At 39.7% G+C, this 26,656-nt stretch overlaps 2 protein-coding genes across 6 annotated transcripts in view; one reads left to right on the forward strand and one right to left on the reverse strand.

The window, feature by feature from the left end:
- FAM185A (family with sequence similarity 185 member A) overlaps positions 1-22,773 on the forward strand; it is a 37,956-nt gene extending 15,183 nt beyond the window's left edge. The window contains exons 5-8 of the mRNA XM_062632049.1: positions 3,382-3,423; positions 10,452-10,547; positions 13,353-13,487; positions 22,300-22,773. Of these exons, the coding sequence (XP_062488033.1) occupies positions 3,382-3,423; positions 10,452-10,547; positions 13,353-13,487; positions 22,300-22,415 (389 nt within the window). The 3' untranslated portion in view covers positions 22,416-22,773. The remainder of the gene's footprint in view (positions 1-3,381; positions 3,424-10,451; positions 10,548-13,352; positions 13,488-22,299) is intronic.
- Positions 22,774-22,861: 88 nt separating this feature from the next.
- The window catches only part of FBXL13 (F-box and leucine rich repeat protein 13), an 85,037-nt gene continuing 81,242 nt past the window's right edge, over positions 22,862-26,656 (reverse strand). For all 5 annotated transcript variants that reach the window (XM_062632021.1, XM_062632023.1, XM_062632024.1 and 2 more), the window contains one exon: positions 22,862-24,849. In XM_062632021.1, coding sequence (XP_062488005.1) covers positions 24,693-24,849 — 157 coding nt within the window. In that variant the 3' untranslated portion in view covers positions 22,862-24,692. The remainder of the gene's footprint in view (positions 24,850-26,656) is intronic.

Consider the following 26,656-nt stretch of genomic DNA (forward strand, 5'->3'; position numbering starts at 1 on the left):
GGAAAAGATAAACTCCTTTCATAATTTTATGTTAGAAAACAAGTGGCCACTTCTGGTTTTTGCTCATAAGGTAGTGTAGTTTGGTTTGTAAACGCTTGGAAAGATTGTTTCTTGGCCAGTTAAGTCCACTGTTTCCTTATAGCTGACAGGATGCTGGTACTATAGTTGGCAGTAGTATGCTTCTCAATACCCTTCTCTGACCTCACCTCAGTACCTCAGTGTCTTTTTTGACTGGGAAGACCCAAATTGGACACAAAATTCTCTTATGAGACTGCATTTGCAATATTACGTGCTGGATATGCTTATCATACAGATAGTGATTCGTGCAGAAGTTGGTGTATATCACAGTGCCAGGTCCTTACCTGCAAAGCTTCTTTGCAAACAGCAAGTACTCAGCTTTCACTGCCTTACAGGGTTGTTTTGTCTCACGTGACAGACTTTGTTTGCTTTTGATCTGTTCTTCTGTCATAGTCTAGTAACTATTTCAATATAAGAGAATCACACTGGAAAACACAGTTACTGAAGTTACTTTATGTATTTACATGCTAATTAATAAATAGGAAAAGGCGACCATATAGCTGCCTTATAGTGACCTGCATAAGATGAAGCAGAAAATGTGCAATGTTTTGAAGGTAGAATGGTATAATGCTTGAGCTTGGTATTCCATAATCCCTTCTGAAAAGAATCCGATATACCAAAGCATGTTCCATAAATTTCATTTCCTATGTTTCTGGATTTCAGTGATCGTGGGATTGTAGAAATTAACTTCATTCCTTTTTAGGCATGACTGTACTTAAGCCTGAAATTTGAAATGCAAAGTCAAAGTGGTAAAAAGCTGTGTGGTGGTTTGTTTCTTCTGTGCATCTGAATCATGCCATCTTGAGAGCTTTCAAAACAAATGGAAAGAATGGAAATAATACAGTGTGAAGTGATGCCTTTATTTATATCCCAAAAGCCATCTTTTGCTCCAGCCCTATGCTGATCCTGTCTTCCAGGAGTTTGAAGTAGTTTGAAGTTTTATAGTGTTTGTGGAGGAGCTTATACATAATAGAAAAGATAAGTATTTCTTCAGAAGCAATCCAAGAACCAAGCCACTGTCATCAATATTCTGTTAAAACTATTATATTTTGGACTTTATAGTATTGTGCTACAGTGCTTAAGTCAGTTGGATATAAGAATCAAACTAGTAATTACCTCTGGTCAGCTCTTTCTCTTTGTCCTTGATATGACCAAAAAGATGCTTGGCTACCTTAAAAATTGTAAGCATTGGCCTTTATGGGACCACTGCACGGTCATAACACAGCAGGCCATTCCTATCTGCTTTAAAACCAACATTTTTTAGATAAATATTTGAAGTGAGCCTATCACACTAATATGTTTTGTTTTTTTTTTTTTTTGCAGCATTAGTTGTATCTGCCATTTAAGTTTGGGGTTAATAGGAGTTTGATTTCAACATGTTTTAATATTTTTCAAGGACCTGCTTATTAAAACAGAAAGCAAAAAACCCCAGAAAAACAAAGAGCAAACCAGAAATCCCCAAGTCCCAGGGGCTATATGCAGGCAGAGTGTACTCAAGCTTCAGCTCCGTGGAAGCTGCTAGCTGACAAAACCAAAGGCTTTTTTGTAGCTTGTACAAAAATAAGTACTAGTCATGATAATATAGGGAAAAGGGTGGGGTAATTATAGTGTGTCTCTTAATAACAGCAAATGGTAAAGCCAAACGTCTTTCAGGTTCTTTTAAATACGGTTTTGTTTCAACTGATTTTTCAGAAGCCGTAAGTATTTTGTGCAGTGTGTGCTTGAAATGATGAATTGAAGACTATTGATGTTAGGCTGCTTTTCTAGCTTTCAGCCCACAGACCACTAAGAAAAGCACTACAGGTCACATGCAGTGGAATGCATTTTACCCTAATGGTTGTTTGCACTCTGTAATTACAGAAAATAGGAGCAAAGCTTGACCCACATGCCATTTTTAAAGGCCAGTTCTGAAAGATCTGAAAATTGTTGTGAATAATGTGTATTACTAACTTGGACTTGGTTACTATTATCAACCTTTTATTTTGCAATCTGTCCTCCTGGGAGGATGAGAGTGTGGCAGGAATGACATGTTGTGGTTTAGTTTTTAAAATTAAAGCATTTGTTGAGGCAGTCTTTTTTTCTGCAATTTTTTTCTGCTGTAGACCACTGATTTCTTTGCCTATCTTTAAAGTCTGTTTTTTCTATGACTCTGTGATAGCCATTTGCATAGACAGGTATAACATTAGAAAATCATTTACATTCATAGAAAACGGAAGACATCTGTCCATGGTCACTAGCTTTATCCTTTTACTGGGAAAAAGTAACGGCTGTAATGGGTGACATGGTTTAGTGTGAGGCGTCCCTGCCCATGGCAGAGGGGTTGGAGCTAGATGGTCTTAAGGTCCTTTCCAACCCTAGCTATTCTATGATTCAATTATACATGTGTAGCATACATGTGTAACTATGGAAGTTACTACAAACTTTGTTAGTAGGTATAGATGGATTTTCTGTTACGAGGTACTTCTGTCATCCTTTCAGATTCTCTTGGTTCCATAGATAAAGGGGAAGACTATTCATCTTGAGATTTTTGAGGCTAAAACACCAGTGCCTGTTCAGACTAATTCAAGTTCACTGGGAGACCATTCTGTGTTCTGCATTACTCACTTTTGTTCTCCGGTTTCTCCAGTGCACTCAGATTTCACTGAAGTCAGTGAAAAGCATTGACAAGAGATCATCATGCACATGAGAATAAATTTGGAGGGAATAGGTAAAGTTCAGTAAGTCCGGGAAGCAGCCTTTTCAGAAAAAGAAAGGAAAACAAGTAACCAACCCATCCTCAGAGCGGGGCAGGGGGAATATATGTGCGCCTATATCTATAGACACACATATTTGTCTGTGTATGTGTCTGTGTCTTATCTATCTGTATAAATAAAAGGGGAAAATAGGGACTGTTTGTGTTACTAATCCTGTTGAGCTATTTAAATCATCCATAGTGCTGTCGCAGGCATCAGAGAAACATGCAAAAATTTGGCCCAAAATAAAATACAAAAATTCTGTGCTTTAGCCTCACAGTGCATCTCTGCTTTTCTTTCTTGCATCCAGTCTGTGTCTTTAAGCTTTACTCAGTGTTTTTCTCATCTGGAATCAATTCACTGTTACCCACATGTGTTGAGATTTTTTGTTTGTAAAGCAATAATATTCAAGCAATATATCTGGTGTGTGCTATTTTGCTTCTATATGCAAATGAGGGATACTACTACAACTGCAATGCCCTTGTATAGGTCCACATTGCTTTAGCCTTTGTTACAATTTCAGAAAGCAGTTAAATATGCTTTTAATGTTTTTTCCTTCTCTTCTTAATAGGTAACACCAGCCTTCAGACCAAAACTGGGAGTATTACAGTAGGTAGGTTCTGCCTTCTCTTAGAGATACCTCTTTTTCTCCCTCTTTCCTTCTCCTTTTTAAAAGCCAAATGTTCACAGGGAAAGTAAAGAGGTAATTCCTTACAGATGTTTCTGTCCTATTTTCAATAGCACTGATAGCTGTGCAGCTGAAGGAGATTCTTTCCAAACTTCACTGTCAGCCTTTTGCAGTTGGGCAACTCAGACTGTCTCACATCTGATACCACGGTACTTACTGGGCTTTGCGCAAGTCACACTGAATCTAGGTGCCATCTTCTAGATTAAGATGTGATAAAAAGACACAAGAAAACAGTAACTAAAAGGACACAAGAAAAGCAATAATTTTGCCTTTAGCCTAGTTCTCTTACATTCGTTGATATCGATGACTAGATGTGTTTGATTTTTATATCACAAAGCATTGATCATTGATGTGTTACATATTTGAGGAGGGGAAGCTTGAGATAATAGTAATAGTTTCCAAACTATTCTACTGATCTTTGTTTTCCCTTCAGAAATAAAAATGGCTCATAAATTTTCTTTCGGGAACTTGAACAGGATATACAACAGGATAACTAGGAGTTATCAATTATGGTACATATTATATCAGTTGCATTTTTGTAGTACCTCAACACAAAAGTAAAAAACTCAAATCCTGGTTATTTCTATGACAGAAAATTGAAGTAACGATCATAGACAAGGCTCAGTGACTCCTGAATATAAGAAGAAGGATTTCCCATTCTGTAAATAAATTGATTATGGGTCCAAATCTCAAAGGCTTCTGCTAATGGTAGTAACCACAGTCACTCATTGAGCATTGTGCAGGGACAATCTGTACTGTTACAACTCTTCTTATGTTTCTGAGCATGCTATATTAACTTTCCTGGAAAATGAATGCAATACACATTCTTCTGAGTTAGTCATTAAACCACAGAATTAAATTAAGCTTGCTAGTCTGTCTTTCTTTTAAATAAACTCAGAGTATGAAGAGTGTTTAAATAAAGGTTTCTTACCACAGGAGATAGCTTTTTCTGTCAACTACATGATAATAATTTTCCTTAATTAACCAGGTTCCACTTGAACATTAAGACACATCTTAGAGTTGAATAAATTTCAGTTTCAGTACTGAAAGCACTAATTAGACTTAATCTTTTCCTGAAGAGCATTAAACATACTTTAGATTTTTATGTTTTTTTCCAAAGATAAAAGACTTCTAACATTCAGTGGTTCAACTCTAAACTTGAAAAAGAAAATGTAAAGTTTTAAGTGGAAGGTTTTTGTGTATGACAAACACATGCTACAAGGTAGCTTGTTGATTGTCAGGAGACCTGACAGGGACTTTTTTGTTAGAAATAGGAAGAACAAAACAAAATCTTCCAACTTCGTTGGCTGGGTTTTCATAGGGATGTGGTTATTTACTTCACTGGAGATAGAATTTTATCAGTTTGGAGAAAAAATCAGTTTGGGGATGTATCCTTTGCTTTTGAAAGATTTATTTACAAGTCAAACTTGAGAGTGATGGATTTTTTTTTTTTTTCTTCAAAATGTTTTAGGGAAACTATAAGCTGCTTGCTTGACAGTTTCTTATTCTTGTAAAATTCTGCATTAAAAAAAGGAAACCAGTGCTCTTCTCTAATCTTCTGCTTTTGTTATTATTCATAGAATATTTTTACTTTATTTTGGTGTTATTAGTCACTGACATTGTTTTCCAACCCTGTATTAGAAGCTTCCTACTTGTATCAGATGTTCTATGGACTTTGAATGACTTCATAGTTTGAAACAACCAGAGCTATTTTTACTTCTAGTTTAAGTTGTGATTGCTCCATCCCTGGCAGTGTTGAAAGTGCCAGGTTGGACAGAGTCTTGGGTGAAACGGTTTGGTGTGTGGTATTCCAGCCCATGGCTAGGAGGATTGGAACTAGATGATCTTCAGGTCCTTTCTAACCCAAACCATTCTGTGATTCTAAGTTGCTATTTAAACTAGTCATTATAAACCTGAATTATCTAACTTTTTATTCAGTAAATTCATAGGAAAACTCAGGTTGGAAGAGACCTCAGGAAGTTGCAGAAACATAGAATGTTTGAGGTTGGAAGGGACTTCTAGGGGTCATCGTGTTCAGCTCCCTTAATCAAGCAGTCTCTAATCCCCAGCTTCTTGCTCAAAGCCATGTGAGCTGTGAGGTTGCTCAGGACTTTATCCCATGGTTTGGAAAATCTCCAAGGATGGAGACTGTACAGCCACTCTGACAAACTGCTTGGTTGTCCTCAGGGTTGAAAAGATTATTCCTTCTATCCAAACTAAAGCTCTCTTTTTTTCGATAGATTTTTGGTCTGCCATGCTCTCATCATGCACCACTCTGAGGAGTCTGGCTTTGTATTCTTGATCACCTCCTTGCAGATATCAGGGGGCTGCTGTCAGGTCCTGAAGCAATCTGTTCTCCAGGCTGGGCAAGCCCTTCCCTATCAGGAGAGGCTGAGGAGTGGGGTGTTCCATAGCCTGCCTATGTTCATGCTTCTCTGCTGGATTTACTCCAGTTTATTCATGTCTGTCCTCTTTTGGGAGCCCCAACACTGGATGCTGTGTTCTAGGTGCAGTGTAATAAGTGCCGAGTAGAGCGGCATAATCCCTCCCCTTAATAACTGCTTAATAACTGGCCATGCTTCAGTTAATACTGCCAAGGATACTATTTGACTTCTTTTGTGCCAGGGCACACTGCTGGCTCATGTTCAGTCCTGCTAGAGTTTGCTTATTTCTCAGTGTTATTGGTATGGTCTAATTATGTATTCTCTACTTTGCTGCCAAGACAAATTTTCTCCTACCAGCTCCAAAACCCATGGCTTTTCCTTACTGGATTACTTACATTTATCCCAGTTATTCATTGTAGAAATGAATCTTCTGTAGTCAGAAATCACAGAGCTTATGGTGGTTGTTTTGGAGGGATAGATTGTTCTTAACCAGCTTATGGGCAGCAGGGACTTATTCTGGCAAGGAAAAAGTAGAGACATACAGCTAAGTGGTTTGCAGAGGTGGTTAACACAGAATGATAGTCTGTAGATACATGTGGACAGCATGGATAGATACTCGAGGAAGATCCCTTATGATGTGTAGTAGGTCAGAGGCTTATCAAGGGGAAGATGTACTTGGCATGTTGTATTATGATGCGTCATTGAGGCATATAGTGATTTTTTTCAGAACAGAGTAAGTTACCCAGAAAAGACTATGGCCTTTAAAACCAACACATACAACTTTAAAATCAAGGTAGAAATTGGATCATTTAGCAATAAAAGGATCATCTAGACAATTTAGTTAGCAAAGGAGTTGTTTTCATGAGAGATTCGTTTGCTTTCTGTGTTACATCATTTGTTTTGCCAGGATGATGAGTATGGTAAGGACTACTAATGATAATTTAGTGGTATGTGAAATTAGTCTATTTAACATACATTTCGGTTTCTCATTTTTCATGTGATGGTTTTAGAAGATTGTTCTAATATGAGAAAATTAACCACTCCTTATCAACACATTATACTAGGCAGCCAGTTAAGTAGGAATTCCTCGCACTTCAGATTCGTTAGAATCTGACATTTTTTTCTGTCTTTAACTGCATCATAATATTTTGTGTTTTCCTGCTGAAAACCAGTTTTGTCACCGATTTTTAACATGAGGAAGGTCAGTTGTTATGTGCTATTAGGAAAAGTAAATATGTTTTTGCTTAGATTTAAGGAAAGATCACTTTTTAATCCTTTCATCAGTACTTCATAAAATGAAGGAAGAAGAGATACGAAATGTTGCAAAGGATGTTCAGTTTTGTCACCCTTGTGGACTTTCCAGTGATCTTTAATTGCATAGTCTTTCTCAAGTGATGTGGCTTAGGTCTTATTTTTCAGGCTGTATTTATTTTTCATAAAGCTTAACAAAAGCTTGTCAAGGACATCTTGCTTCAATGCTTTTTTTCTCTTCCTGTGCTAGTAAATTCTCAAATAGCTGAAGTTGCTCAAGAGTGACCATCTGTTCCATTCCCAGTAGAACGGTTCATTTCCCCTTGAGCCGTCAGTCCTTAGCAAAGCCTGAATTCAAACTGTATGCTCTTTTCCTTGTTTTTGCCTTCAGTTATTCACATTGTTCTCAGCTAACACTGGGTATATTATTAAAAATAAATTGCCCTAGGTTTGTTCTTTCATAACTGTAAAATATGTATTGTCTCCTTTATATTTAAGTTATGCATTTTATCCTACCAGACTGTGTTACTTAATATAGGGTAATTTTTCTTGTTGAAGTATTTTATTTAAATTTAGCCCTTTTTCTTAGATAACCTAATCTTCGCTGTTTTTAATCCATTTCTCTTTCCCCCCCCTTCTCATTTGTTTAGAGTTAGACACAAAATTTAAGCGTCATCATTAATAGGTTTGCAGAAGTGATAAGCAACTTGTCTTTTGGCATTCTTAACATTTGTATTTAATAATCATCCAGAAAATTCTCTCCATAACTCATATTCAGTTTTTTCTGTAAAATATACTTTATCTCCATAGATCAAAGTTAGGCAGGTATTGTCAGCTTTAGTGTTTGGTTAATGCTGCCAAGGTTCTTACATTTCTTCTGTCTTGCGAAGCTTTCTATTTAGTGGTACAATCTGGGAGTTGAAATCTGGCATGTCATCCTCCCAAAACAGTGTTCCCCAATGGAAAGGCATTCTGCTTGTCCTCAGAGTTGTTTTTCTTTGGTTTTTGTGGGTTTATTTGTTTTTTTGGGGGAGGTTTGGGGTGGTTTTGTTCTTGGTTTGGTTTTTTGTTTTTTGGTTTGTTTGGTTTTTTTTCTTCACTTTACAGGTAAATCTGTGCCTTGGTGAACCTATACCTACTCCCTCTTCCTGCATCCTTTATTTGCTTGTGCCTTCTGCAAACAGAATTCAGTCTTTTGGTAAAGAATAACTGATATGTATATAAATATTTACATTTATTGTATTTATATATATATATATATAAACTAAAAATCTAGAGAAGAACGCTTTTTTCTGTCTTGCAGTGGGGCTGCTAGGTTTGCAAAAGGCATCTTTCCACTGTGAAGAATCTCACAAGGGCTGCTTTTGCATGTGAAGAGTGGGAAGAAGGATTTGCTGAATAAACACTGGTCCCTGCAGAGCACCATCAGCTGGTGGCAGTGTACAGAATGTTAGCAGTTGTTCTGCCTTCAGAGGGTCTCTGTCCTATCACTGGGGACTCTTCTTTCTTCCTAGTGCAGATAAAAGAACTAATTGCATGTTTTGTTTATAGCAGAAGAGTCGGGGGCTGAATATTTCCCATTGCCAAAAAAAAACCTCTGTCGAGATTATGTGGATGCTCTGAGATTGGCTTTTAAATTTGTTTGGGAATATCTGCAGAAGTAGCTTTTATAAGAACATGTCAAGCTATCACTACTAAAAATACTCAAAAATGTTGATTCATATCAGATGTTGCTGTTTTAATGACTTTACCTTTCAAGTTTACCATGAACAACCTTTTTAAAAGTGATCAATAAAATATTTCATTGTCACACAAGGAAAACCTTTTTTCCAGTTCATTCATTTTCAATTAATGAAGAGTTAATAATGTTTGGGTTTTTTTTCTTCAGACTTGTAGCACAGCTGCTTCAACATAAAATCTGTTGAAATGGCAGAAACACTCAGTTCTAGTTGTCACTGTGTTCTTTTTAGGCAAAGACAGTCTCTCAGCTTCTCAGCTGACTAAATATGGATTGACTACTTCTTAATTACTTTTTAATTACTTTCCTTTCCAAAGAAATCAGTTTTAGCTGTTGGATAGTAATAATCCTTTTTTCCATGTTTTTACTGTTGTATATGACACACTGATCTTCAACATCTGTGCTTGAGATCTGGAATCAGAAAAGCACCAGATGAGTTTGCTTAGAGTTGAAACTGGGGTGGCAAGGGTAAGGTGTTAACGCTAGATATCCTTGTTATGATTCATCAAGTTAATTCTTTCATGAATGTTTTTACTTTCTAAAATTGGAAGTGTCATTCAGGTTTGCTTTTGTTATTTTAGTTCTGAAAGCCTGACTCTGTTTCCTTTTCTGTGCACATCCAGAAGCTAAGAAAAACAGTTTCTATCAGTATTTCAAGATTTCTTGGTGATATTTTCATTTCTAACATTGTATCTAAAAAGATATTTCACTGACTGCCGTTTGCTCGGGTACATAGTTAATTTTTTATGCCTCTCTAGCGTTGCTTCATCATTTCTTTGTAATTTTTATCAGCTATAGATCTGTTCAGTAGTTGAGAAGTTGACTCTTTGGAACTTCACTGTAATTTTGTAGGAATTTGTATATTTAATATTGGAATGCATTGCAAGTAATTAAAGGCTACTTCTCAAGTATACAGTTTAGGCTTCTTAAAGGCTTTTTAGTGGTAAAAAATGTTTCTTCAAGGAGTTTTGTTATAAATTTCAGCTAATAAGGTACAGAAAACAATACGCGCATCTCTGTTCTAGGGCAAAGATCAAATGCTGGTTTCCTATGTATATTAAAGCAATGGTTATCTTAAACATTCATTTAAAATTCATATGTGTAGTGAATGAGACTTTACAAAGCCTGACACACAGTTCTTCTTTGTAAGGAGATGTTATAGTGCACAACTGCCTGTTGTTTGCATGGGTAAAGTTCTCCCTGTGTAGAGAATGAGCAAATGAACTCTTTCGGCATCTAAAATAGATCTGAGTTTTCAAAGTCTATGCTTGATCTCCACACAAAGATAAATTCATCCTTGTAGAAAGAGGCAAGTGTTACTGTGGCCTTGTAGATGCTACAAGTCCAGTAGCAGCTGCAGCGCTATGGCCCTGGGATGTGTCTGTGCCACAGTTCTGGACTGCGGAGGTCAGTTTTGCCCAGAAACCTGTTTTTCTAAGAGAAACCTGACATTCAGTAAATATGTTACTTCTCAAACACAGAAGAACTGTCAAAATCCAAATACAAAGAAAGATTCTGGTAAATGTTTATTTTAAAGGATGAACGATAGACAAGATTCTAATTTATTTTATTTTCCTTAGATTCATCAGATGGAAGTCTAAAAGCTTCTACACATCATGGGACGATAGATGTTTATGTCAGTCAGTTAAGAAAAGTGGATCTGAAATCCCAGAAAGGTTAGGAAACTAAACCAAAGATTTTTGTTGTTGTTGTTGCAGCTTATGATGTAAAATAAAAAGGGGTAAGGTTTAGGGTTTTTTTTGTTTGTTTCTGTCTGTCTGAAAAGCAACATGGCTTGTGATTGTTGGTTATCTATATTCTGTTTTATCTCATTATTAGAAGGTGTATATACTGATAATACACTAACTAAACTCTAAGGGGCAATGGTACTTAATATGGATTACAGAATATTTGTGGTTTTCAATGCTTTTTTTCCTGGCAGTGTACCCAGCAGAATCCTGCACAGTTGACTTGTATGCAGTCTTCCTTTGCCTTGAGCACAGTTTATTCCATGATGCTGATACATATGTGTGCAGAGTGACAACTGACACATATTTACATTTCTTTTTCTCACCTTTACTGGTTAGAATGTCCTGTTCCTGAAATTGGAAGGCAGAAAAACAAGGATGAAAGGCCCTACCCAGTCTTCCCTTTTTTCTCCTGATTACTCACTAGAATTTCACTTCTTAAGTAAAAGCTCACACCTAAAGTCAGATTCATAGTTTTACTATTCATGAGATATGATACTGTGAATGACCAAGCCCTGAATACATCTTGTTAGTCTTAGTTTTGAAAGAAAAAGCCCACACACTACAGTGTTTTTATACTTTAACATCCTGTCAGGCACTGCAGGTGTTTTAATTGAACATGATATTTGTCTCACAGACAAGAGAAGGGTACCAGTGTCTGTGCTGAGTTAAAACCTAGCAGTTACTCAGAATAATGAAGGAAATGTATTGAAATAACTTATGTGCCATTCTTCTGCACCAGCTGTTCTGGTTTCTTTAGTGCAAAGTAATTTATTTTTATATATTTCTTAGTTATATTTTGAATCACTTATTACTAAGTTAATATTTCTTTGAGTTCGTAGGAAAGACAAATATTTCATAAAAGCTAATTAATGTTATTTTCAAAACATTGCCTGACATCCCTTCTGGCAGCCCAGTTTAGTAAAGACAAAGTTAATGAAGTTCTGTTTTCATTTACCCTGTAAATTCAGTGTAGCTGCTGACAGCTGCAGTGTAGAAAATGTCCCATTCGTGATAAATTAATTGCATGTGTGTTGGATTTTATGAGTCACATCACTGAGAAGCTCTCCAAGGAGGACCCAGCGATGAAGACCTTTCTTATCCTAAGGCTTTTTGTGGCTCCAGCAAAATGTAGGCCCAAGTATACTAACAGTTAGTAGTTCGTCAGGACTGTCACAGGCAAGTGATTCTGCTGAACTTAAATTGCACAGCTAGGGTTGCTTTCTGACCACTAGTTGTTACGTCAGGTTTTTTAGACCTAGAGCAGGTTACACAGAAACGTGTCCAGGCAGGTTTTGAATGTCTCCTGAGAGGGAGGCTTCACAATCCGCTTGGGCAGCCTGTTTCAGGTGCATAGAAGCACATATTTAGGAAAAACAGAAGTCAGAATTTCTGGTTTTAACCTCAAGGGTAGAATTATTCGTGTTACCAACACTTCAGTTTTGTCAGTAGTTTACATTTTTGTGATATGTAGTCTAAACTGGTTAGTCATTTTTGAGACTGCATCTGTTCAAGGATGTGAACAGCTGGCCCTGGGCAGTAAAGCAAAGACAATTGCTGCATTAACAGTGTGTAAGCAGCAACTCATCATTCAAGAGGAGCAATTCCTTCTTAATGTGCCATGGATTAATCATCAAATCTGATCCCCTGTCCTTGCTCAGGAATGTAAATAGGCAACTAGAAGATGAAGCTGAAGTCATAATACTTGTGAGATGTATTAGATTTCCTTCCCTTGATCATTCCTATAATAAGATCCTCTACCAAGAGCTGTTGCTAGCAGTGTATGTCAATGTTCATTTTCATGTCTGCCAAGGAAATACTGTGACACCGCTTTCTCCATGTGACATAGAATCATAGAATAGTTAGGGTTGGAAAGGACCTTGAGATCATCTAGTTCCAACCCCCCTGCCATGGGCAGGGACATCTCACACTAAACCATGTCACCCAAGGCTCTGTCCAACCTGGCCTTGAACACCGCCAGGGATGGAGCATTCACAACCTCCCTGGGCAACCCATTCCAGTGCCTCACTACCCTCACAGGAAAGAACTTCTTCCTTATATCCAATCTAAACTTCCCCTGTTTAAGTTTTAACCCGTTACCCCTTGTCCTGTCACTACAGTCCCTAATGAAGATTCCACCCCCAGCATCCCTATAGCCCCCCTTCAGATACTGGAAGGCTGCTATGAGGTCTCCACGCAGCCTTCTCTTCTCCAGGCTGAACAGCCCCAACTTCCTCAGCCTGTCTTCATACGGGAGGTGCTCCAGTCCCCTGATCATCCTCGTGGCGCTTCTCTGGACTTGTTCCAACAGTTCCATGTCCTTTTTATGTTGAGGACACCAGAACTGCACACAATACTCCAGGTGAGGTCTTACAAGGGCAGAGTAGAGAGGCAGGATCACCTCCTTCGACCTGCTGGTCACGCTCCTTTTGATGCAGCCCAGGATACGGTTGGCTTTCTGGGCTGCAAGTGCACACTGCTGGCTCATGTTCAGTTATGACACCTGCATGTAACTGTATGATAACTGTATGACATGCAGTATCCTGGTTACGATAAATGGCATTATCTTCATTTATCTTTTCAGAGACAAAAAAAGAGGTTACAGTATGTGAAGGCTCTTACAAAAACCCCAAAACTCCAAACCAAACAATTTGATTCAAGTTAGCTGAATTGTACGTTTTGTGCTTTGGTCTGAATGTTAAACTAATTAGCTTTCATTTAAATTTATACCAGGTTCAATTACAGTCAAGGTACCTGCCTCTCTCAAAGCCTATTTACAGTTGTCTGGAAGGAAAGTGGATGTGAGCTCAGAGATTCAGTTAAAAGAAATGCAGAGTGCCTCCAAAGATGATCACGTAACTATAAGTGGTAAGGCTTACTAATCTTGGCTTCCAATAAATGCCTGTCTGGCCTTAGTCAAAGGCAGCTATGTTTCCTTAAGAATTTATTGCTCTTGGCCGCTTCTTATTTCATCTGTTTCAGGTTCAAATGTTTCCTTGTGCCGTTGTACTCCCCCTGTTACTAGATGACTTTTTCATTTTGTTTAGTAAATGACTTGTGAATGCTAACAACTGCTTCTCTAATAGAAGCCTTGGAGCCAAATTCATTCTCAGCATTATTCCGGTGAATTTATGGGAGGTAATCCAGGGCTGAATTTGACCCCTTGCTTTATTGGCTTGTATTGTCACATGATAAATTGCCAGGGAATGTCTGTTAAAAAACATAATGAAAAGTTTTCTGTCTGTCTCTGTTGGGTGCGGAGGGGGAGGTAAAAGGGGTATACAGCATATTTATAAATGTACAGTATAAAACTTAAACAGTGCAGAAATGATGGGTGGGAGATAGCTAGGAGAAGAGCAGAAGCAGCCGGAGCATGGAGGAGCAGAGTAAATGGAAAGGTGCCTGTGATTACTGGAAACATTCTTCTAATGAATTTAAACTTGAACATAGGAATCCCAAGTCTTGCTGTTTCCTGCTTTAGAAAACAGTTGTACAATTCATTGTCAGGGTGTGTATTTCTCTCCCCCTCTCCGGACGTGTCTATCTAGAAGATGAGGCTGTTGCTGTTACCAATTACTACTCAGTTTGCTCAAGAGGAAACATTAATGCAGTGTGTCTGAAGGCTCCAGTTTAGTTTTTGAACATGTTATGTCATTGTGACCTGATGTGATAGCAGACTGGGTGAGGCTTTTGAGTTTCATTTTGGTTTTAAACTGAAGAAAGTATGTACAAAACTTCTTTTCCTCCCCCGTGTTAGGTAATAATCTCAAAGTGAGGAAATGTTAGAATTGTATGTACACAATTTCAGTATAGAATGATAGAATAGTTAGGGTTGGAAAGGACCTTAAGATCGTCTAGTTCCAACCCCCCTGCCATGGGCAGGGACACCTCACACTAAACCATGTAACTTGCTTATATAAAATAGTAGTCTTGAAATGTATAGGCATAGATATATATATATCCTGCCTTGAAGAGTAACTAGTATATAGATATACTGGTGGTTGTTAAATCCAATAGCTTTAAAAAACATGGTTAGAAGTTCTCAGGCTAGAAATCTGTGAAGGACCCCAGATACAAGCAAGGCTTTATCGAATGAGTTGTCTTACCAGTAAAACAACATTTCTCCCAGTGAATAAGGACCACTGGCCAGTTAATCGTCTTAATACCCTGGGGATGTTAAAGATAAGAGTGGTGTTTCAAATATCCACAGCTGAATGGCTTCTCTGGTTTCACAACCCATTCAGTGTTTATGTAGCACAGTCATCGCTGAGACAGATGCAATTTTTCAACCACTATTCTGTATGGAAATGATCTTGGCAGTTGAGGCCAAAAGCAGCTCTGATTAGTTAACCCTCAAATTAAATATATCCAAAAGGCATGGAAATCAGTGAGGATTATGCAGAGGGAACAGTGTTAGGCCAGTGATTATCAGTTGTTGATAATCATTGCACCAAAAATTTATTAAACATCGATCTAATTTGATTGTAATGTAGGTGAATGAAAAGGAGACCCTGGAATGGATTTTCTGCAGGATACAGTTCAGCTAAACTAGGGCTGGTCTGAAGTAACATGTCTTCATCTGTCTCTATACCTGCCATTTAGCTTTCAGTGTTTTCTCATGTAATGTAGCCAGTGATGTTCTTCTCCCCTTTCTTCACTGGTCAGGTAGAAGCAGCAAACATAAAGAGTAGTTGGGTTTAACATGTGCTTTGCTCCTTTTCTTATTGTTTTGAAAACAGTTCCACCTCTTTCTTAGCAAAGAAAGAGGCAGCATTTGCCCATTCCTTAGGCATGGTAAGGGAGTTGCTCCCTGCTTCTCCTCCTCTTTACCTTAACCTGTGGGGATAGTGTATTTCTACTGCACAAGCACTTGTTCCCTTATTCTCAGTAAACTTCTTAAAGTTGGTATTTGAGAATTTCCTTGTGCAAGTAGATTCTGAAATAATTAAAAATCGTTTAATACTGCTTCTATATCATGAAAACATTATCCACTGCTGAAATTTTAGGTAGAGTCTGTAGCTGCCCTGCTGCTGCAACTGAAGAAATACAAAATGGAGAGAGAAGAGGGGTTTTGCAAGTAGAAAAACAGTCACAGGAGCATGGCAGTTTAGACTTTTATGCTTTGGAGCTCAAAGGTTTGTTTAAAAAGAGATGATTTGTCAGAAACTGGCCAGTTCTCATGTGGATAACACAGGAACCAGCTGCTTTCAGGAAGCTTCACTTGCCACTGGGAATATTCTGGGAGATTTTAGAGAAGAGACTGCAGTGGGAAGACAGAGTTCTGTGAATGGGGTAGATATACAGCTTGTCTATGACCAGCTCTAGGAAAGCCTTCCCTTCTGCTTTTACAGCAGTTACGACTTACATCATTACCTTGCTTTGCATCTCCCATTTCCACACTGAGTGGGGAGCTCGGTGCATTACAGTCCCACAAGCAGCCACATCCAGGGTTTTGCAGGGTAGTCAAGGATTAGGGTGGGATTTAGTCAAAGCAAGAAGATGAAAGCCTGGAGTCAATGCTCTGGAGGCAGAGTGATGAGAGTGTGAAAAGGTGTTTTGATCTTTTAGAAAAGGAAGGAACTTTCCTGCAGAACTGGGACATTTGCTGATACATGGAAGGAGTTGGAGAGCAGTGCCAGGGAGTTTACTCCTCAGAGTAATTTGCAAGGACAAGGCATCTGTTTCCATTGACATCAGCATGCACTCTTGGAAGTAGTATGTATGGTATAATGAAATCTGTTATAAAGCCAGATTTTTCATGCTAACCACTGGTGCATTTTCCATTGGTGAAAGTGTTTGTTCAGCTGTCTGGTTTGAGTGCTTGAGGAACTCCTTTAATTTCTGGTGGCAGTCATGTCAAGGCATTCTTTTCCTTTCCCTGGTGAAGAGGGAAGCCCTTCCTGCTCAACATCTCTACCTTCCCCATGTCTCCAGGTCTGCGTGTATTCTTAAGTCAGCTGATTTAAGATTGTAGAGATCATTAACTGTATCTGGTACTATATATGGCAAGAGGAAAGATAGCAGACTAAGAAGTGACAGACAATTAAGCAGAAAGGGAGCTTAGGAGACTGTTGTGTTAAAGGGCTTACAAACATTGAAGGATGAAGTTGAAACTCAGATAATCTTGATTTATATGCTTTTTAGGCCATTCTTCCAATAAGTCATTTGTTCTAGTTAATTCAAAGTACGAAGATAGGAATAATGACCTGTGTGGTTCCAAGAGGAGGAATATATCAATAGTCATTAAACAGGAAACAACAGTGTTACACAGCTAAAAAGAAAATAAACAGTATATGAGCATGACTGTTCTGTAAAACTCAAAATAACCCCTTGGCTTTACATGCATTAGTAATACTTTGCTGGCATGTGTCCAGTTTTGAGTACTGTACTTCAAAAAGGGATGTGGACAACTGTGGAGACTCCAGAGGAGAGCACATGATGAGGGGCCTAAAAGCATGATTAATGAGAGAAGACTAAAAGAAACGTTGGTTTTGTCTAAAGAAGAGAAGACTAAGGGAAGATGAATTTTTTTCCAGTATGCAAGAAATTGCTGCAGAAATGAAGAAATAATTTGTTCTCTGCCCACTGGTCATAGGAATAGAAATTATGATTTGATGTTACAGTAAGGAAAACTTAGCTAAAAAATAAGATAAACTTTCTGGTGGTAGGCACTTGTCTGGTGAGGCCACTCCAAGTACTGCAGACTGTGAAGAAGAGGGTAGGTGAGCACGTTGGGTTAGATAAAGCGCATCCTTGGTTAGGTTGCTTTCAGACCTGTTTTGTCTTGTCTGAAGTTGATATGACCATCTGATCCCACCCACCTTGCAGTAACTCAGATGAAGGTTATGAGGCATGGGGGTGGGTACGTGTGGGTACTGAATGAATGCAGACAGTGGGCATGCTTCTGCCCACTTCCACTGCCAGCCTGCGTGCTGACAACTAAACTCACTGGAAGAAGTCTTGCAGTCATTTGGAGACTTTCTTTAGGTCCTTGTAGCTGGTGGTGCCAATTTCCAAATCTAATTGTCTGTCTGGAACATAACCCCTTTTTTTAAACCGTGTAAATCTTCCATCTTTGAGTGGTGCCAGGGACTCATCTGATTCCAGATCTTTCCCCGTGCCTAGCCCCAGTTGTAGTGACGAGTGAGCTTTTAGCTTTGGCAAGTCACTTGCTCCCTCTGGTTTTCAGCACTTGAGTGAGTTTTCCTTGGTGAAAGTCTCACAGGTGCTCCTCAGAGGCTGTGGATGTTTGTCTGTGTAGGTTATTGTGAATTCCTGTTCTTACTTTCAAGTTGGCAAACCAACCTCTCTGTATGTTTCTGTCCTCTTACAAAGAACGTACTCTTTGGGAATTACACCCAAATTGAGGTGTATGTGCTCCCTATGTCATCCAGTGTGACAACAGTTGCAGCAGCTAACAGCATTTTTAGCTTTTGGTACTATCACACCCCATCTATAGCACTAAAGCTTCACTGAGCCACATGTGAAGAGTGTTCTGCTCGGAGCCATGCCTCGTGGTGGCCATGCACACAGGTAGTGGAGTGCTCTCTTGCATGTTAACTTACGCCTTCCCTCAAATGTCTGTCCTGAATATGGACAGGAATCCCCTGTTGTCTTCTCTAAACCCTTTTCTCCCGTGAAAGTTTCCAGATAGATGTTGCCTTTACCTTATGGGTTGATCCAGCATCCAGTTACTCTTCTGATCACCAGGAACACCTTAGATGGCTTTTCTGTTCATGTGCCTCTGGAGAGAGCCTGTCTAATTGCCAGATCCCCTTGAGAAGATGGACACTGATACCACTGTCCTTTCTCTGACATGTTGGGCTTCTCTTAATAACATACTTCAAGTCTTTTCACCCCATCTGGTTCTCCAGGTAGATTGTGGTGAGGAGAACCTTTCTCCTTACAACAGTCATGCACTGAAACAGTAAGAATTTAAGTCTGGCTGAGGTTAGATCTGGATTCCCTTCTGGAACACAGGGGATTTAGACAGATGCTTCCTACCTTCAGGAATAACTTATTTCTCACCACTCACACAATGGCTCGTACTGGGAATGTGGCCTACGAAGTACTGTGGACTTAGCCATTAGGATTGCTTCAAAGCCAGTGTGCAAGGAGGGAGCTGACTGCTGAAGTCTCGTGTACAATGCACAAAGCTTTATGGGTGTGTTTATGTGCTTTTGTTATCAGAAATTCTCTAATGTTTCCTTTCAGGTAATATGTGTGTGTTTAGCTACATGGAGTGCCAGGGTTAAATATAAAGCTGAAGGGGCAGTGAGTAATGTGAGGCAAACAACTTGCCTTTAAAAGGGAAATAACTGAAAGAGCTTGTATTGTCAGTCTGCTGAAACCTAAGTCTTTCCTGAACTGTAACAGCTGTTCAAGTGCAGCTCTCCTCTCCCACTGTGCAGCTGACTCGCATTCAGTTACGGTTCTGATCCCCCAAGTAACGCTATCCATTGTCATGTCCCTCCCTGTTTTCTCAAGGCACTTCAGAACTTTCCTTCTTTCCTAGAAGCAATTTTTATTGACTCTTTGCCACTGGAGCTGAGTGGGAAGAGCTTTGTTTTACAGTGTCCCGTTAAACATTGTCCCTCTGTGAAGCCTTGATCCTTAAGCAGTATCTTGAAAAAACAAACAAATACCCAGGTTCTATCTGGAAAAGATTACATTCCTTCAAGTCAAATGCAAAGTTCATCCAACTTTTATAAAACACATGAGATGAGATGCTATCCTACAGATTTTTATTGGTTTCAGCTTGCATTTAACTCAAGCTGTTCACAGGCTTTTTGAGAGATACCACAGACCTAACAACACCAGTGAACGACATGTAAAATGTCGTTCTCTCTATGTGTTTTAGTAGATGAAAATAAAGATCTCCTTAACTTCTCTGATCTCTGGGAAGGGAAGTGAATAAACAGTCAGTACCAGTACTTGCCCGTGTAAAGTTCTCTAAAGGTGTTGCCTGCCTTAGACACCAGCACGTATTGGAAGGGGTCATGCACACACACCCCCTAAAACAACAAAACAAAGCAAACGGAAAAGGTGACCATGCAGCAGAGTGGTGCATCTGTCTTGTCCTGAGCTCACATGTGTTGTATTAACTGGGTGGTTTTGAAATTAAATCCTTTATTAATTTTGATATGCCCCCCTTCTGAATCCAGCAGGCAGTTGGCTTTTGTGATTTAATCATGCTAGCAAAATGATCCTCAGAATCCACTCACACTCCCACAGTATTCAGGGTACAGGCAGTGAGTACAGTTAAGACCAAACTGTCACCAACAGATCTCCAACCTTTTTGCTTGGTTGGTGCTTCATACACAAAATTACTTAAATAGCTTAAGCTTGATTTGATCTGCTACTGAGGGTAAGCTTAACAACCTAAACTAGTTTGAAGATGTTAATCCCTGGGGAGTGGAACTTGACACTGACTTTCCTGCAGTTTGATGTTTTTTGCATTTCGTTCACAGGCAAATCTCCAAGAAGAAACATAAGGAACAAAACATTTTCCTAAGCTCACACAGCAAATGCAAAATGAGAAACAGAGCTCAGGCACCAACTGAGCTTCGCAGCAGCTCGTATTAATTTGTGCCTGTGTTTTTTCAGAACACTTTAACTTTTTAGGCAGGGTATAAGCAGTGTGTGAAGGTGTTCGTATACAGGGCTGACTGTGCTTCAGGGTTTGTTCCTTGCATGGAACTACAAGCCATAGTGACAAAGACATGAGAGAGAGAAACTGGGACCAAGCACTCCAATGTATGCTTTCTGGAAATACATTGGTTGTGTCCTCTTTCCATAGAAAGAAAAGCTGTACTTTCAGTGCCCTACAACTCTGTTAAGGGATCAGCTGAAATTGTCCTTTACAATTTTTTGTTAGTTTGGGTTTTTTTTGACACCTGGAGGCTATTTCCCGTGTAAAATTCAAACTGATCTAATGTTTTAAGGGTTACCTCTGCTTAAAAGACAGATGTTGTCATTTCTGTTGTATATTTCCTGATGCAATACCATTGCAAATTGATGGGTCAGGGAAGCTTTCTGAGGAATTGAAGTTTCAGATTTTAATGGATTTCATGTACCATGCATTCGTCCAACTTCGTGATGATCACCATAGATTGAAGTGTTAATTAGGCAGGGAGTGGAACTATGGGTTCTGCCTTATGGTAGGAATGATCCTGAGACTGAGTGTGATTGAGGCTGCTGCTGCCTGTAGCAATTGGGAGCACAGAAGTTGTACTAGGACATCTCCATGTAGATCCTTGAAGGTATGTTGTAGTCTGATGAGAACAGACACTGAAATACCTCTTCATTCAGTGGGAGAACCTGATCAGTGTTGGACTCTGAAAATCCCATACTTCTAAGCGGTACCTCAGCCTGCTGGTGAACTGATGTGGGCTTGGACCATAACCTTAACTTAATCCCACTTAGAAGTACCAAAACAGTGAAATGCTATTGAAGGTTCTGGCACAAAGGCTGGAGTTGTGGAAACCAATGCAGTGATGTCAGTTGGAGTTTTGCCACTGTTTTGACGTGGCCAAAATTTAACTTCAGCTGTGTTACAGGTCAAAGCAGAGCATGTTTGCAAAGTTGCTTCATAATCTGCTTTCCTAACATCCCTTATGCTATTCCAGGCTGAAATTAGTTCTAAACTTAGAATTCACTCAGTCACATGAACACTAAAGTAAAAATAAGTGATATTTTGTGAAGATAAACCAAAGTGGAGGTTGATCTTGTGATAAAATTACTGATTTGGGACTTAAAAGATCCAGTTAAATTCCCAATTTGGTCATAAATCTTTTGGATAAATTTGGAAGGTCGTTTATTCTTTCTTGACCTCAGTTTCTTAATTGTAAAATGAGGGTAAGTTGAACTTCCTCCTTTGTCTGTTACATTGTGAGCTTTTCAGAGCATGACCATGCATACTAAGTTTCTGTGAAACATGTGAGAAGACAGACAGCTGTGGGTGAAAGCAGTAATAGTAACAACATGTCTGGTCATCTGGAAAACCAGGTCTTACCCCTGTCTCTCTTCTGTGTTTATAATGAGGATCAAAACTTCAAAGTACTTAGTGAGATTAATGTCTAATGTGAGGAGTCCTCCCCTGAGGAGGAAGGAGCAGCAGAGACAGCGTGTGGTGAACTGACCACAACCCCCATTCTCCATCCCCCTGTGCTGCTGGTGGGAAGGAGATAGAGAATTTGGGGGCAAAGTTGAGCCTGGGAGGAGGGAAGGTGTTTTCAAGATCTGATTTTATTTCTCATTATCCAACTCTGATTTTATTGGTGATAGATTAATTTCCACAAGTCACATCTGTTCTGCCCATGGCAGTAACTGGTGGGTGATCTCTCTATGCCTTTACCTTGACCCATCAGCCTTTTGTTCCAGTTGAGGAGGGCAGTGATAGAATGGCTTTGGTGGGCACCTGGCCTCCAGGCCATAGCAAAAACTACAGAACTATGTAATAAACCCCACAACTTTATTGAAATAAAAACATTATGGGGAATTGTATTAATGCAAAAAAAACTGCATCAAGAATGAAATGTCAGAAGCCCCTGTTAAAAATACATAAATTTTACTAAATAAAAGTCATGTAACTATTTCCAGTGAGCTTGGAAAAATGGCACTGTGAAGATGATATGTTTATTGAGTGTCAAATTAAACTGAATAGAGTTTTCTTTTCCAGGTCACATGAATCAACGGGATGAAACAGACAGGTGGATTAAGGCTGACACACAAAATGGCAAAGTGTGTCTTAAAAGCCAAAGTTGGATCCAGTCTGTCAAGCTGAAGAGCTCTTAAAGGGGAAATAGGCCAAAGAGATTGTAAAGGAACATTTCTGTAAAATTATGAACCTTTTTTGATGTATATTCTTAATATAAGAGAGAAACAATATTAAAAATGAGGGTGCTTTCACCCAAGATTTGCCTGTGACTGTGGCTGATGCTTAACAGATCACTTTTAGTGCCTTTTAGGAACAACACAATCTTACATATTCGGGATTTGTATAACTTGACCACTCACCGTGGCAGTTTAAAAACTGGTAGCTTCCAAACAAAAGTTTGGAGTAAGGGAAGAGTCCACATCACTGTGCCCTTCAGGTAAAAGCTGCCACAAAATGGAAGTATTGGCCTAATAAATGAGAACCGTGATCTGTTTCTTTGCTGCATTTCCTTTGAGTGTCAGCCTTGCATGATGGGACTGTCAGCTCTCGGGGGCAGAGGAAGGATGTGAGGGGAGGAGGTATATGTGATTTTTGTGGAGGAGTTTGTGTTACCACAATGCAAACACACAGTAAAGGAAATGGAGCTTTTAAAAAGCCTTTCCATGCATGTGTATGGCACCTTGTAAAAGTAGTACTGAAGTTTGTGGTTTAAAACTGAGGAATTTCCTGCCAACTGAGTGTAGCAAAGAGGAGTTCAGAGTGTTGGCTCAGGTTTTAAGTTGTGTATATGTGAGTATGTACTTCAGTTCGTAAGGGTACATTATGAAATGAACTCTGTTCCCACAGGATTCCCCAAGAGGTGTAATTGCCCCTGGCTAACGGCTTCAATAGTCAAAGGCAGCATTTATACTCTAATTCAGGGTGGTTAAAACCCCAGTGTTTTTTGCTGTTGTGTGTACTGTTTGTGTGGATAAATTGGGCACAGACGTTTATGGCAAATGTGTATTTTTAATATCAACACTAATATATAGCACATTGCTAATATTATTACTAAAAGCAATACATTGTTGCTAGTTACTTGTCATTATTCTTCTAAAAGATACAAAGTTAATAAATGTGTAATGGTTTTAGATTTCCTGACAAATTGTTGGAACTAATGATTTCTGTTCACTGCAGAAGTCAAAAGTGAGCGAAGCCCCTCTAAAATCACACAGCATCGACAAATAACACCAGTCTAGTAGAGGTTTCACTAAATCAAATGCATTTAATGGTTCCATTACTCACCCAACATACAAAGCCTGTCAGCCTATGATTCAGTTTGTGTGTTTTGGGACAGCTGCATCAGCAGTTTTAAGGGAGAGTGCAGTAAGAAAGCCTGTTATTTCTTCCATGTTCAAAAGAAAGCAAGCTAAAGCATTCATGTTCTAAAATGAGCTGCAATTAAGCATCAGGATTGTTAGCTTCTTGCTGAAAGAAGTTTAAATAAGCTGTCAGAAAAATTGTGCTGCTCTGCTTATATTCTTTCCAAGCTAATAAATGTTGAGACCAGCTAGAACTTTTATATAAAGGTCAGGAATGAGCTGAAGAAAGACAAATCTTTGGGAGTTTCCCCAAAGGCTTTTGAGTAATGTCTTGTTCTGCTTTAGTGAGGTGAAACTTCGTATTTTTCTCCAGGCCAGGAGCAGTAGGTTATCAGTAATTACGATTTGAAAGGCAAACCCCATGTGTGCTCACTTTTGTTTGTCTGTTTCATGAGAAGACGTTCTCATAACTGGAGAAAACTTCTCCTTTAATACTTTTCTTATCTGTGCTCCTCTTTGTTTGATCCTCCTGCCTCTGTCAGCCACCAGTCAGAATAGTTCAGATCTGCAAGTGTGAAAATGGGCTTGCTTAGAGACCCAAACCCAGCTGAAGGGCATTTATGAGAACTGGGGCTCTGTGTGCGCAGGTTGAGATGTAGAGAATCATGCTCAGATGCACGCATATAGCTGTGCTGAGGAGCTTGTAGTGGCTACCTCTGCACTGTTCTGCTCAGGAACACTGTGTTGACGAGTACCAGCTGTGTCAAGTGTGATCTGTGGGGAGTCAAAGTGTTCATGTCCTGGAGAGGACCCTCATGGCAAACAAGAACCCCAAACACATGCAGATGTAGTTATTGCTCACTGCAGGGGACTACAGAAGCTTCTCATTATTGGAAGATGAAGACAGCTCAAATCGAGATCTGAAAGTTAGCAAAGCTGTTTCAGTGCAACTGCCTTGCTTGGAGGCAGACTGTGAAAAAGATCTGTGGTGCTTTCTTCCTACTGCAATAAACAGCCTTTTATCAAGTATGATTAGTTTTAATAAAAACAATAGAGTGTTCTTTTGTGCTCTAGTGAAAACCCTGCAACTGGAGAAGGTGTTGCACAATTTCTTCATTTTTCAGTTTGAGGAATTTGTTCAGGCTCCAGTGCATGTGTTTGGGTGAAGGTGAGTATGTTGCCATCCCGGTCGTATCCGAGCCAGGAAGGAGGGTCAGCATCACTGTGTTCTTGTTTCTCCAGTTTGGCTGTGTATTTCAGGACAGCTTGTCTGCAACAAGAGTTAGAAAAGAATGAATTACAAAAGTAAAATAAGGTTTGCAGAGGCTGTTTCTCCAGTGACCAACACAAGCTGTTTCCTGAGCAAAAGTTCCTGTTCTAACGAAAGCTACCAGTATTGTAAGTGGTGTTGTGGAAGCTACAGGAGAAGGTAATGGCTTGGGCGTTAGTCACAGAACAAACCAGGTTGGAAGGGACTGCTGGAGATTGCTTAATGGATCCAGCTACACCAGGTGGGTCACAGCTTTGCTGGCTGTCGCTAGGACTGAAGGTTGCTCAACCTTTCTGGGATCCTGTTCAAGTGTTTGATCAGCCTGCTGATTAAAGAAAATAGTTTCCTTGTATGTGATCAGACTTTTACATACATCACTTGCTCTAATGGTGCATCTTTGAGACAGTCTGTGTCCTCTGATCAGTTACAGACAGCACCACAGTTTCCTCCAGCCCAAGCCCGCTCTTCCTGTGATTGAGCAAAGCAAGTCTCAGCCTCTCCTTACATGTTGCATGCCACACGAGAAATACACACAAGATTAATAAACCAGTTACATCAAAAGATACCACAGTCTCAAGGGAGGTTTTTCATCGCTGTATGGGAAGGTTATAGTGACTGTGCAGGTCCCAATCTCTGGTTTTGTCTTTGAACAGTCTGGCACCTCCATGTACTTTTATCCTTTCCTGCTTCACCTTCTGCTTTCTTTCTGACTAACCTCTCCACCTGTAGTTATCTTCTGTCACCCCCCTCTTTCTCAAGTGTATTGTTTCTGAAACAGATACAGAATGGGCAGAGTTACAGAGTCTTACTGTTACCTGAAGAGAATTGCTTATGCCCAAAACCACCCATGACTGCTCTGAACTCCCTCAGCATTTGTGGCCACTGCCCCTTTGCAGTGTTAGAACACAAAACCAATGAGCTAGAACAAAGTGACACAGAAATAGGAGGAAATTGGGCCTGCTGAATGAGGCATCCTAATAAGATGTTGAAGAGCAGTTCCCTCCTCTCCCGGCTTGTAGGCAGCATCAGCCCGGCACCTTTCTTGCCTTCCTGAGCTGAAGAAACTCAGCCCAGCACTTCCAGCCTTTTGAATGTCTCTTTCTTTCCACCAGTCCTGCACTTGGCTGTCAGCCTGCCCCTGCTGCACAGAGCTCCGGCCTCCCCATGGAGGCTCCTGCATTCCAGAGAGCTGCCCTTGTGTGCTCACTGGGGAGAGCCAGCTCCACATCTCCTGCCCTCTTCAGGAGATCCAACCTCATCTGGTGTCACCACCACAGCAAGGCCACCTTCCTCCCTGCTGGCCAGTTTCCTATGCTCTTCAATAATGTAATATACAGTGTCTGCACGATACTAGTTAAAAACCCAAACTGAAGCGGTCTGTTAGCTGCCAGTAATGCTACTACAGAGCATCTCTTTTATTCCCAAAGTAAAAATGCTGAGCATGGTTACAAAAGAGGCACAGCTGTAACGTAACCACCGCAGCAGGACAGGGTAAGTGGGAAGGCATGGAAAAGGGACAAAATTAGAGACACCAGAAGGGCTCCTTTTCAACCCCTGCAGGATCTGAACACTGCCGCACTGTATGAACACACCAACACAAGGCTCTATCTGTTTTTATATTAGGGAGGCCTGTGCTGTTGAGGAATGTGTGCACAATTTATATGAGCTATAAGCTCTAAGCTATAAAATACAAATCAACTCATCCAAGTCCAAATTCCTGTTTTCCGTGGAAACTGCAATGTATGGCAGCTGGCTCAAGCATGTATAAGGGGAGCTGTTACTATTCTTTTGGAAGCTTATGCTGTCC

The sequence above is a fragment of the Pezoporus occidentalis genome, unplaced genomic scaffold, assembly GCF_034315485.1.
Source record: "Pezoporus occidentalis ecotype Australia unplaced genomic scaffold, CSIRO_AGI_Poc_V1 ctg38, whole genome shotgun sequence".
NCBI classification, from domain to species: Eukaryota; Metazoa; Chordata; class Aves; order Psittaciformes; family Psittacidae; genus Pezoporus; species Pezoporus occidentalis.